The sequence below is a fragment of the Notolepis coatsorum genome (genome assembly GCF_963971535.1).
Source record: "Notolepis coatsorum genome assembly, chromosome: 1".
Taxonomy (NCBI): domain Eukaryota; kingdom Metazoa; phylum Chordata; class Actinopteri; order Aulopiformes; family Paralepididae; genus Notolepis; species Notolepis coatsorum.
In genome coordinates, this window is record NC_140165.1 from 99,983,332 (window position 1) to 99,997,201 (window position 13,870).

The 13,870-nt window shown below is 40.9% G+C and overlaps 1 protein-coding gene across 2 annotated transcripts in view; it reads right to left on the reverse strand.

The window, feature by feature from the left end:
- The window catches only part of ehbp1l1a (EH domain binding protein 1-like 1a), a 95,824-nt gene extending 82,210 nt beyond the window's left edge, over positions 1-13,614 (reverse strand). For both annotated transcript variants that reach the window (XM_084320775.1, XM_084320774.1), the window contains exon 1: positions 13,271-13,614. In XM_084320775.1, coding sequence (XP_084176901.1) covers positions 13,271-13,374 — 104 coding nt within the window. In that variant the 5' untranslated portion in view covers positions 13,375-13,614. The remainder of the gene's footprint in view (positions 1-13,270) is intronic.
- Positions 13,615-13,870: the final 256 nt, after the last annotated feature.

The window sequence follows — 13,870 nt, forward strand, 5'->3', positions numbered from 1 at the left end:
CTTATACATCAGTTTGAATTGTCTCATGTTTGGACATTGCTTTAGCACCACATTTAGACTGTTCCACAGTTTCACTCCACATATCGAGATGCAGTGTTTTCTCATGGTAGTGCGTACGTTTAGCACCTTTAAATTGTGTTCTCCCCTCAGATTATAACCCCCCTCCCTATCAAAGAACAATTCTTGAATGTTTCTTGGAAGTGCATGACTTTTTGCTTTATACATTAATTGTGCCGTTTTAAATTCCACAAGATCATTTAACTTCAATGTCTTTGACTCCAAAAACAATATGTTAGTGTGATCACGATAACCTGCAATGTGAACTATCCTTATGGCCCTTTTTTGGAGTATAAAAAGTGGTTGTAGTGTAGACTTATAATTGTTTCCCCAGACTTCAGCACAGTAATTTAAATATGGTAAAACTAGTGAATAGTAGAGAATGTAGAGTGATTTTCTATCCAGAATGTGCTTTACTTTACTCATGACTGGTCTGAAATGCTTCGTGAGAGTTTAGATTGGACATGTTTTATGTGAGGTTTCCAACAGATTTTATGGTCTATTATTACACCTCTAGGAATTTATTTTCATAAACTCTTTCAATAATCACATAATTTATTTTAACTTGTACCTGAGTATCCAATCTACAGTTTCCAAACAACATAATTTTAGTTTTGCTCAAGTTCAATGATAATTTGTTTCTATCAAACCATTCCTTCAATTTCTTCATTTCAGATGTGATGACCTCTAAAAGCTGCTGGACATTCTCACCAGAAAAAAAAAGATTAGTGTCATCCGCAAATAAAATACATTTAAATATATTGGATACTTTACATATCTCGTTAATGTACAAGATGAACAGTTTTGGACCCAACACTGACCCCTGGGGGACACCACAAGCAATGTCCAAACATTCAGATTTATAATCTCTCATTGTCACAAATTGTTGTCTTTTATTTAGATAGCTTCTCACCCAGTCCAATACTACCCCCCTGATCCCATATCTCTCCAATTTCTTGATTAATATATCATGATTAATAGTATCAAATGCTTTTTTTAGGTCAATGAATACTCCAGCTACATGTTTTTTTTTATCTATGGAATTTGTGATTTTTTCAATGAGTTCTATTAACGCTAGTGATGTTGACCGGTGTGTTCTGAATCCATACTGGCTATCGGTGAGTAAATTATGTTTATCAATGAATTTATCTAATCTGTTGTTGAAGAGTTTTTCTAATATTTTTGAAAACTGAGGAAGTAGAGAAACAGGCCTATAATTTGTGAAGTGGTGTTTATCTCCAGTCTTGAACAGAGGTATGACTTTTGCTATTTTCATTTTATTCGGAAATCGACCAGTTTTGAATGATAAATTGCAGATGTGCGTGAGTGGTTTTGAAATCCCACTAATGACATTTTTTACTATTTTCATATCTATTTCATTACTGTCTGTAGATGTCTTGTTTTTACATTTATTAGTAGTTTCTATAATTTCATTTTCATCTACCGCTTCCAGAAACATTGAACTAGGATTTCTTTCAATGTAATTGTCTTTTATGTCTTCAGGAGTCACTGGATCTGGGATTTTTCCCGCTAATTCTGGTCCAATATTTACAAAAGATTTATTAAAGTTGTTAACCACATCATCCATATTGCTAATAGTTTGATCCTTTTCCATAAAATACTGAGGATAGTTTATTTGTCTTGATCCATTCCTGATAATACCATTTAATATCTTCCAAACACCTTTAATATTATATTTGTTGTTATCTAATATTCTACTATAATGATCCTTCTTACATCTTCTCATAATATTAGTCAACTTATTTTTATATTTCTTATATTTATTTTCTGCCTCTTTAGTTCTATGTTTTATAAATTCTCTATATAGTGTATTTTTCTTTTTACATGCATTCTGTAATCCCCTTGTGATCCATGGGCTGTCTGAGTGTTTATGTTTACTGCTATATTCTTTTATTGGACATTGTTTGTGATATAGTAAGTTAAATATAGATAAGAATGTTTCATATGCTTTATCAGTGTCATCCTCTTTATATACTATCTCCCAATTTTGTAGTAGCAAATCATTTTTGAAAGCGTTCATTGATTCTTCAGTCCTTACTCGTTTAAATTGTAGTTTATTGTCCTGCTTGTTTTCTATTGAGATGTAGTGGAGTAAAAGTAAAAGTCCTCCAAGAAATGAAATACCGAAGTAAACGACGAGTACCCTACATCAAAATGTATTTAGGTACAGTACTTGAGAGAAGGCACTGAAGTTGCTTTGCAAAACCGTGGCAGCGGATCGTAAAATCGGATTGTAAATAGAATTTATTTTTTCTGCGGGACAGTGGAGAGAGACTAAGGGCCGGGTGTTAACAGTGTGACTGGCCAGCGTGCACTTTCTCATGTTGCATGGTGCTTATAGCAGCTGTGTGGATCAGGGAGAAAGGGCAGAGAGAGAGAGAGAGAAACTGAGAGACAGAGAGAGAGAGAGAGAGAGAGAGAGAGAGAGAGAGAGAGAGAGAGAGAGAGAGAGAGAGAGAGAGAGAGAGAGAGAGAGAGAGAGAGGGGGGGGGGGGGGAAGGGGAGAGAGAGTAACTGAGAGGGAAAGAGAGAGTCAGAGTGAGAGGAGAGATAGAGAGAGAGAAAGAGAGAGAGAGATAGATAGATAGATAGATAGATAGATAGATAGATAGATAGATAGATAGATAGATAGATAGATAGATAGATAGATAGATAGATAGATAGATAGATAGATAGATAGATAGATAGATAGATAGATAGATAGATAGATAGATAGATAGATAGATAGATAGATAGATAGATAGATAGATAGAACGAGAGAAAGAAACAGAGAGGGAGAATCAGAGAGAGAGAGAGGGGGGGGGGATGACGATGACACAGAAATAGACATGGCCAATGGAAGACTCAGGGAACCATTAGCCCACCATTCACCAGGAGCTTAATGCTGGTCCCGCACCTGCCCCACGATCAGTCATAAAGACATTATGTCACAGAGATGTTATTTACATTATGAAGTCGTGGTACATGCCAGCAGTAAGTTGGCCTACAGTTGGGATCTTGTTGTTCAGTCCCAGTAATCGACTTTGTATGTGTATAACCTATTGCACACAAGTTTCAAGTTTCAAGTTTGTTTTTATTCGTCAGGTATAAAGTACATGTACATTACAGTGAAATGCTTGGTTCTGTATGAGCCCCTGAGAATGTGCTTCATACAGTAAAAAGAAAGTAAGTAAAAGAGGAATAAAGAACCCAACACTATACACATATACAAGATACAATATACAAACTAAAGTACAACCTAAGTACAATGAAAGTACAATGTAGAGATGCAGACAATGAGGTACAAAAATGCAAATGCTTTTTATAAAAAAAATGCTGAATGCAAAAATGAGGTATGGATGTAGTGCAAATCTCTTTTAATAAATATATTTAGTGTTAAAGTGATTAAAGGGTCTAAAGTGAGTGTTAAGGTGAGTGTTTGTCTGGCCATCCGTGTCGGTGGGGGGATCTCTCAATCAATTGCCTTTCTGAAGTTTCTTCTCTTTTTTTCCTTGAGGTTTTGTGGACGTTTTTCCTCATCTTCGTTGAGGGTTAAAGGTCAGGGAGCTGTTGTTACATTGTGGGTTTGTAGGGCTGACCTTTGAATTTTTTTTTTGGAATTCGAAGCTTCGGGGCCGAGATTCAATTTTAATTCGAAGCTTCAAGATAAAAAATAAATAAAATTATAATATATATATTTTTTATTATTATAAAAAAAATATTATGTTGTGGGACTTGTACAGCACTTTGTTCAACTTTGTCAGTGCTGTAAAGTTTAAACCTTTTTAAATCTTAGACAAACAAAACACTTTGCTTTCATGAAATATTGTAAGCCGTCATTTGAGGCTTTATAAAAGCAGCACAATGAACACAAATCTGTCAGTGCCGAGTCCGACCTCATCTTAAATAACAAACAGCATTGCTTGTTGTAGTTAACAAAGAGAGGCAGAGTTGATTTCTCACACACACAAAAAAAAATAATAATAATAATAATCATATATATTATATATATATATATATATATATATATATATTATTATTTTTATCAATTTTTTTTTCATATTCGAATCCCATGCCCATCGAACGAAGCTTCGAAGCTTCGAAGTATTTAAGACAGCCCTATGGGTTTGTGAACCCTGTTGAAACAGACATGTAATGTGATTTGGGGCAATACACATGAACCTGACTTGACATGACTTGTGAAGACTAGGGCTGACGACCTCTCCATCGCTTAATCGGTTGGTTTGGTCTTGGTCAGCCAAGTATTTATCGGGGGGTTGTCTTGGATGTGGATGTGGTGGGGATTGATGTGTGGGATGTGTGGGGTGTTTGGGGAACTGGCTGTTTCGGGGGGGTTCACATGCCTTCGAGCAACATTGTACTTATTGTAGGCTACTTGTTTTATGCCCATTCTTATGTCTGCATGTTTACGTTGCACTACTTTTATTGTCTTTTATACCTATTCTTATGTCTGCCATTTATGCATTGTTTTTTATTCTGTCAACTATATGCTGATTTTATGCCTATGTTCACTTTATACTAAATGCTGTGGGGCACTCTGGACTGTGCTCCATGTGTGAAAAGTGCTATATAGATAGTTATTAATATTTATTATTATTATATTGTAGAAAATGTATGCATTTATTTGAAATGTCTGTAAGTCTCGATGACATTGAAAATGAGGGTGACCTCAATTGTCCTTTCGAGAATAAATAAAGGTTTGAATTTAATTTAATTTGTTAGTCAGTTATGTAACTTTTTTGGTTTTCCATGCTGAATGGGTTTTTTTATCCTGGGAAATGAGAGCACTAGATTCATAGAGGTCTTTCTGCATGACTGCATGCTGGGAAATACAGTTTCTACAAATGTGTAATGACAGTGCCACAGGTTTACCGAATATGAAGGTATACCGTCATGGAAAGATATGGATTTTTCAATATACCGTTGCGCATGATATACACAAATTGTAATAAATATACCATACCGTATATTTTTAAGTTAATAAAAATAATCTTTGCAGCAGTACAATTGTTTTTTGGAAAATAGACCATTTTGAAGGAAATAGCACCATGACAACTGTATTACATGATAATAACAAAATGTCATATCACATTGTAATTGCTACTGGAAAACGAATCAAAATATTGAGATGTGATATTTTGACTATATCACCCAGCCTTTACAGTCATACATGAGGATAATTATGAAGGCCTCTATGACATACAATGCAGAACAAACTGCTTTCAACTTTCAACCATCTCTGGCATATAGTGGTAGTATTTGTACAGGCATACCAGTGGTAGTATTTGTACAGGAATACCAGTGGTAGTATGTGTACAGGCATACCAGTAGTAGTATTTGTACAGGGATATCAGTACTATTTGTACAGACATACCAGTGGTAGTATGTGTACAGGGATATCAGTAGTAGTATTTGTACAGGCATACCAGTAGTAGTATTTGTACAGGCATACCAGTAGTATTTGTACAGGCATACCAGTACTATTTGTACAGACATATCAGTGGTAGTATGTGTACAGGGATATCAGTAGTAGTATTTGTACAGGCATACCAGTAGTAGTATTTGAGGCATACCAGTAGTATTTGTACAGGCATACCAGTAGTATGTGTACAGACATACCAGTGGTAGTATGTGTACAGGCATACCAGTAGTAGTATTTGTACAGGCATACCAGTAGTATTTACAGGCATACCAGTAGTATTTACAGGCATACCAGTAGTAGTATTTGTACAGGCATACCAGTAGTATTTGTACAGGCATACCAGTAGTATTTGTACAGACATACCAGTGGTAGTATGTGTACAGGGATATCAGTAGTATTTGTACAGGCATACCAGTATTGTATTGGTACAGACCAGTGGTAGTATTTATCAGTGGTAAGTCCAGGGGAGATATCCTAACAACCTACCTGATCGCCATAAAGCTGCAGAAAGTGTTTCAAACACTGTTAACGGAACGCGGTCGGATGGCGTAGTGGAGATTGCGCTCGTCACCAATGGAAGAGGCTGCGGTCTCAACTCCCGGAGTCAGCATTGCCTGCGGCTTGGGCCGGTCGTCATACTAACTCGTTTGGCTGAGTTAGCGGGAGGGAAGTCGAGGGTGGTAATCTGGCGTTGTGGACAGTGACGCCTACAGGTCAGGTCTGGGCGCCTGCTCAGCGAAAGGCAGGAAATGGTGAAGGCAGCGTGACCTCCCACGCGTTACGCTTCACCAAGGAGAGTCCTCGCTGCCAGGTAAAAAGAGAGCCACTGGCTGTCTCCACATGTGTTGGAGGAAGCGTGTGGTAGACTTCAGGGTTCCCTTGTACCGACCAGTAGGAGGAACATGCGCACAACAACCAGGTAGGGGAGGGGAGGAATTGGCATAACGACTAAATTGGGATGGGGAGAAAAAATTGAAAAATCAGGCGGAGAAAAAGAGGATTAAAAAAATAAACACTGTTAACGGGAATTGCAAACTTAAAGTAAAACTAGACTTTATAAAACTATCTTATAGGGGCTGCTGGGTGGCATAGCGGAGATTGCGCTCGTCACCAATGCAAGAGGCTGCGGTCTCGACTCCCGGAGTCAGCATTGCCTGCGGCTTGGGCCAGTCGTCATACTATCTCAATTGGCAGAGGTAGCGGGTGGAAAGTCGATGGGTGGGGATTGGACGTTGTGGACAGCGCCTCCTACAGGTCGGTTGGGTGACGCCTGTACAGCAGAGTCAGGAAGTATCGGGGGCAGCGTGAGCCTCCCACGCGTTACTCCTCGCCACTGAGAGACCGCGCTGTCTGGTGAAAAAATGCGACAGGCTGCCTCGTGTACCGGAGGGGACACGTGATGCAAGGCTTCTATCCTCACTACAGCCGACCAGTGGGAGGCATAGTCTAGCAACGTTCAAGACAGGGGAGGGGAGGATTGAAAGGGAGAATTGGCGATACGAAATTGGGATGGGAGAAAAATTGAAAAATAAGGAGAAAAAGTGGATTAAAAAAGAAAACTATCTTATATACATAGTTTTACATATTGTTAAATATGAGCTATAGCACTACGTATGGTATATGGTCCATATGGTCTACCATCTGACCATTAGGTGCAGTTCTAGCTGATCCACATTTCATACATTCTTCTAGGCTGGAAACAAAAACAAGCGCACCCAAACACTGTGCACGATGACATGAAACATGAGTGACTGAAACGTTGTGGACAGTTTCAGTGGATTTCCTGTTGCTACGTGTTTGCAAATATCAATAATTGACAGGAATTCAAATGTACTGTAGTCTGTTCTGAAACGTTTTTGTTGTCAAGTTGAAACTGTCTCTATAGGAATGCTTATAGTCTCTACTCTATAGCCACAAAACTAGGCCATAGTCTAACTATTCCATAACTGGTCTACATGTACAGCTGTTTTTTTGGACAGGGTTGACGCTGTGTCGGTCTGTGCAAGGTTTGTGTCCATTTGTGATGGACAGAAAAGTTGAAAGGGGGAACTTTAGGAACTGACAGATCACGTTAGGTTCTAGTTTTAAAATAAACTTAACTGACAGTAATACCTTCCGTCAATTTTATATTTGCTCATCGACGGATCAATGTAGCTGCAGCCTAATACACATTTAGAATCTTTATTCATGTTCACATAAATACAATGTCTAAAGGACACAAATAGTATCAGTGCAAATGGACATTGTGGGTTATTCTGTTACAGTCGTGCCCAAATTGGCAATGGCAACCAAAGTTACACACACACATAGGATGATGAACCAGACAAGTAGCATACAGCTCATGGGTACAGATAGCAGCGTCTTCTCCAAATTGCGCGGCTGCCAATAATAGCTGACACTGAGCAATATCTTGCTAACTGTTTGGCTCTTCCCTTCGGAAGACCGGCCATCTGAAGGCCTCTAACAATACAAAATGTCATATCACATTGTAATTGAACATGACCCAGGCTTCCAAATATGAAAACTAAAAGTTTACAGTTGTAGCCCAGTTGTAATATGGTATGCGCTCCAACAGTTGATACTTCAACATTTAGGTTGTAAACAGATTGAACATACATGGCTTCACACTGGTGTGCTTATACAGCACTGTTGCAGGTGACCTGAATGTGGAAATGACACTGTCTGCAATCAGATCCACGATCCACGTCACACACACACACACACACACACACACACACACACACACACACACACACACACACACACACACACACACACACCAGGGTTTCCGTTAGAATTTTTTTTTGCAGGTCTGAGTGTCCGGTAGATTTCAATCTACCGGACAAATGGGATAAATTCCGGTCAGAGTTTATTGAGCTTAAAAACAATTGATATGCCTATATAAAGAATGACATCATCAAGGCATTTATAATATTTTAACTTAAAACTAGGCTACTTTTGCGTATATACAGTCATTAATATATTCCAAATAAAATAAGTCCCTCGAGACTTCGTGCTGCTGCCGACTTGAGGTGTCGGTGGGCAGTCTGCCCGACCTTAATAAACAGCAGTCTGTTATAATCACATTTTTATGAGCTAACGAATTCCGTTATATTGGACATTTATATTAATTATATCAAGCGAAGAACTGAACATTATCGTGGGTTTGCGTGATTTATATCTCCACCTCCCAACGACTTGGTGCTGGTCATAATGTCCGGTGAAAATAATTCCCTCTAAACACAATTTGATTATTTGAATTGTATTAAAATAGGCTAAAATTAAATAGCCTATGCATGAACGAAACAATCATTTGTTTCATCGTTGCTTCACCAAGCAGCCGGTCTAATAATGACATTCTGTTGTCAGCGCGAGCTGGCTGCTGATATATTTACGTGAAGCATGGAGCAGCAGTGTTTTTAGGTCCGGTCTGGAAACCGCTCAGCAGCGCCCCCACCCAACAGCTGAATTTCCAATGGCTGAATTGGAGTACTGCACCCTGCCGGCCGGCAGATGGATGCTTCTCGCAAATATATCAGCAGCCAGCTCGCGCTGACAAGACAATGTCATTATTAGACCGGCTGCTTAATGATTGTTTGTTTCGTTCATCGCATAGGCTATTTAATTTTAGCCTATTTTAATACAATTCAAATAATCTAATTGTGTTTAGAGGGAATTATTTTCACCGGACATTATGACCGGAGAGATTAAATATGTCGGACTTCAACAGATTTTGCCGGTCAAAAACCGGTAATTACCGGCTAACGGAAACGCTGACACACACACACACACACACACACACGCACACACACACGGCCCACTTCCTTCACAGTCTTGAGCTCAGCTGTGCGAGGCAGATGTGTGTGTTCAGTGGTTTCAGTGCGTCATGTATTATTATTATGTAATAAAAAGATATTAGAATAAATGTGAACATGCACAGGCCTAGAACTAGACCTACAAGCAAGTCACTGTAAGGTTTGGCTCTTTCCCCACCACGGGCTTCTTGAAGTACTGTGATGATTGGTCCGCTGCTCTCCCACTCGCTCTGTCCCTTTAAGTTTTCTGTTAATCATTTCATTCCCCTATTCACACGCTTCTTCCCAGAGACGTCGTTGATTGGTTCTCTCCCGTCCACACGCTTTTCAATCACATTCCCCAGCTGTCACTGCTTGTCAATCAATCAATCCCGTATTATTTATACCCCGTTTCCCCACTCAAGTTTGTTGGATCGTTTTGATATTTCTCTGTTTGCATTCTCCGTTCCTGCTGCTGCTGCTGTTGCTCTCTGTGCTTTACCTCCAGGATATTCCAAGAAGCCTTCCTCTTGGACACCTTTCCCCCGTGGCGACGCGCTCGCTCCGCTGCTGTTCCAGCACTCATTACGCACTACGTCTGGGTGAGTTTTTTACTGACTGTCTTGATCAAATTCCGTTTTCGTGTGTTTCTATAACACTGAAGATTACCACCTTTTTTATCAGACAGTCACTCACCCAGCGATCGCCTTTTTGTGTTTTCACTGGGATAATATTTTTGGACTTTACATCTCCCACTGTGTGTTTGTTCACACCGAAGATATTATTCACATTTGATTGTTTTTTGGACTTCATTCTCAGTGTCTATTTTTTGCACCGAAGATATTTCACTTGGGATTGTGTTTTGGAACTTTGCTCACTGTGTGTATTTACACGAAGATTAGTTCACTTGGATAACTTTTGTATTTGGGTACAAGTCACCTCTCCCGTTCTCCTGCTCGTTCTACCTGCACCCTGTGTTGACTCGCTCCCTCTCTCTCTCTCTCGGTCCCGCATCACCTCGGAGATTCTGCCGAGAGAAGTCTGCAGAGCGGCTCAGACGTCAGCATCTGCTACCCCCTACTACCACCACGGGAGAAGCTGCAGAGCAGCAGAACATTTTCACCCTTGCTTGTGTTCCTGTCTTGTTAGACTTGCCTATTCTGTGCTCATTAATTAGTCTCAATAAACAAGCCCTTGTTTTTGGCAACTCTGAATTCCTACTCTCTTGTGTCGTGCGTTTGGGGTCGGTGTCAAACCATAACAGTCACTCTGCCAAAGACTGATAAGCAGAAGTGCACACACTACGCCTGGCAGAGCAAGTATCAGAGATAGAGGGGACAGCCTACACAAATGTGCCATGTAAGGAATGCTGGAAATGTCAAAACACACTGTAATAAATTATCCAAAATAATATGCTACTAATGTAACCTACTACCTACTTATGATCCAACTTTCCCAGAGATTGCACACAGAGCTCTCTTTTTAATGTATTCGCTGTACTCATAGGCGGCGGGTGAGCTGGACATTAGGGTAGGCTATAGATGGGTTAGGACTCGCACGGAGCGCGCACATTTTTTCCTTTTTCTTTTTTGCTTGCAAACAGTGCATGCAAACGGTGCTGTCCAGGTTCTGATTTCATACAATACACACACCCACTAGGCTACTACAGCGAGCCCCACTCATTTCATATAGTGCAAATTAATTGTTCAAATGAAGGCATCCAATATGATTAACCATTGTCTTACCTTAACACTTTCAGAGCCCAAGCTTAATTCATTTTTACCTCCTTGAATGCCCAGCACCACTTCAATGTTAACGTTAATATCGCCTAATCTATGTTTTAAATTATGGCTATGTGTCTAATCTGCCCGTCGCTTATCAAAGACTCATTTTTCACATCTGAACGCCTGGAGTGGCTGAATTTCCAACGGTAGACTCGGTTGATGAAATTATGATTTCAGATCGCTAATAAAAAAAAATACGAGAAAATACGAGAATTCTCGTGAGTGGGCATTCAAACCGCGGGGGGGTAAACCCGAGAAAACTCGGGTTGGGCAATCAAAGTGTTAATGCAACAAAATAAAAATGCGACGTTTCGCGCATCAATGATCTTTTCTGCTTTAAGTTTGTCTGTGAGATCACTTTCAATGTGAAGCGGACTCAGAGTTGACTGTCTCTCTGTCCTGGCGCATATTGTTGTTCTTCTTAGCCAGTTTCGGATGCGCGCGCCCCATTGGGAAAGACCGTTCACAATGACGGAATGAAGGAAACGTTTTCCGTAATTTGGATCTCATCATGCTTTGAAAACAATGTACATAGTAGCTCTAAAAAGTTTCCACGGTTTGATTAACTCAGTCTCTCATCATGCCCTCGTAGAGCAAGCCCTTGGCCTCAGGTGATCCAGTGTTATGCTGCCCAGGCGGCGTGTAACTTGGAATGGAGTTCCAGGTCTTGGCAGCTCTCACGGAGAGAGGGCTGATTTGCTAAATGTACTTGTCCTTAATGGAACAGCCAAGTCACCCGGTACAACAGTTCTGGTGAACCTGGAGGTGAAAAAAATCGGAAAGTGGGGGTGGGGCTGCTAGACCATGGAGGATTTAGAAGACCTGGCGTCGGTTAGTTTGATGATGCGGCGTGATTGGTTACTGCCTGCAGTCTGGAATGTTAAACGGCCACCACACCTACTGCCATTGACACCTTGGTTGGCCGATCCTTGCATATTGTCACCACCGGGCTGCAGCAGCCCACACACACACACACACACAATATCGTCGCACTAGGCTGCCTATAATAATGCGCAGACTGGGGCTGCTGGTTTGGGTCGGCATAGCCTAGCCTGCAGGCCTTACATACCCGCCGCCTATGGCTGTACTTTGAGTCTGTGGAAGGTTTGTTTAAAAGTCTACATTCTGCATTGTGACTGGATAATAAACATAGTTTAACTTCCCATCTACAGATCAACTTCTTCAAGAACACTAAAATCCCCCACATGGTAAAATAAAAAATTACGGATTGTGGCTTTAACTTAACCACACACACACAAAAAAATAAACATTGGTACTGGTTGGTTTATAATACATCACAGAGCGTAGATAAACAGAATGGCAGGTAAGTGGCTCTGGCTCAGAGTGGAAATATGGCCCTAGCGGAACTCCTGCCGTGCCAAAGCGGGCCAAACAAGTGGGCCAAAACAATAGCTGAAAGAGCCGAGTTACATACAATATAGGCTACATAGTATACCATAAGTGCATGGGGGTTGACGTCATGTGATGACATTATGTCAAGTGTGTGTGTGTGTGTCCTTGTTTTCCTTGTTTTGTGGGGACCAACTGTCGCCATGAGTGATGAAATGTACAAATGAATCTCAATATTACGCAATGCACATAAAGAGCAAACCTCTGCTCACATGTGGTCAGATTTACTGTCTTATACTAATGACGTGCATAATGAGCAGATGTTGGCTATAGATGATGCTGCTGATGATGATGATGGTGGTGATGATGATGATGATGATGACATATAACACCTGTTGCTGCAGAGAGTTATTATTAATCGGGCTATAAATCCGCCCTGGGTCCATTCTCTGAGTCTTACCCCCCCGGCCAAAGCCATTCCCTTGAGTTGTTATTAGCATGGATGCCTCATGACAATAATTACATCGGAGAAAGCAGGAGACAGGCATAGCCGGAAGTGTTGTTGTGGAATAATAAAGCTATAGTATACGACTCTTGTTAAAATTGTGGAACTACAGTTGCATCACGAAGATCTTCATAACGTGAAGACGGACTATTCTTCGACTGTTGATGCAACAAGCGTGCAGCATATAGCTCTGTGCTGTCGACCAGAAAGACAGTTGCCCTGTCACTTCGAAAGAGGACAGGGAGGGACGGGTATCATTACTGTCTAAAGATAAACATTCACCTCTACTCTAAAGATCAACACTGTGTGTTCAGGGCTGTGTTGTTCATCTACTTACCATTTATTAGTGCATTCTACCAGGAGCTCTTGATAGGACGCTGCGAACTGAAACTTCGACGCTTTCTTGCCGACCCGCTGGAGTCTTTTCCAAACCGAAGTCATGTTTGAGGCTGTCAAGTTATATTCTCAAGGATATAGGACAGACATTGATACAAAAAAATATATATATATATATTACACACTAAAAAAGTTAAATCCTTGCCGCTGTGCGTTTCCCCGCTGGCCCTGTATCACTTGCAGCAGGGGGTAGAAGAGAAGACGAGACTCCCCTCCGGTAGTTAGTGACACTGTGGGACAGCCGTCACCGCGCCGCGCCACACTCGATATGTCTGCGCTGCTGCCGCGTCCACATGTCCCAGAGGGGCGCGGTGAGCAGCGAGGAAGAGGAGAGGCGGTCTGTCTGAGCAGCGAGGAAGAGGAGAGACGCACCTCCTCAACTGACATCACCGTGAAGTCACTATAGGCGTGTTGGCCGCCCTCAGCCCTCAGGCGCACGACGAGCCCCAAAGCGGTGTCATCAACATCATCTTCAACAACAGTGTGTAATCATTTGGATGGTGTTCCTACACAGGGCTATTGGGTTCAAGTACAGATTTGA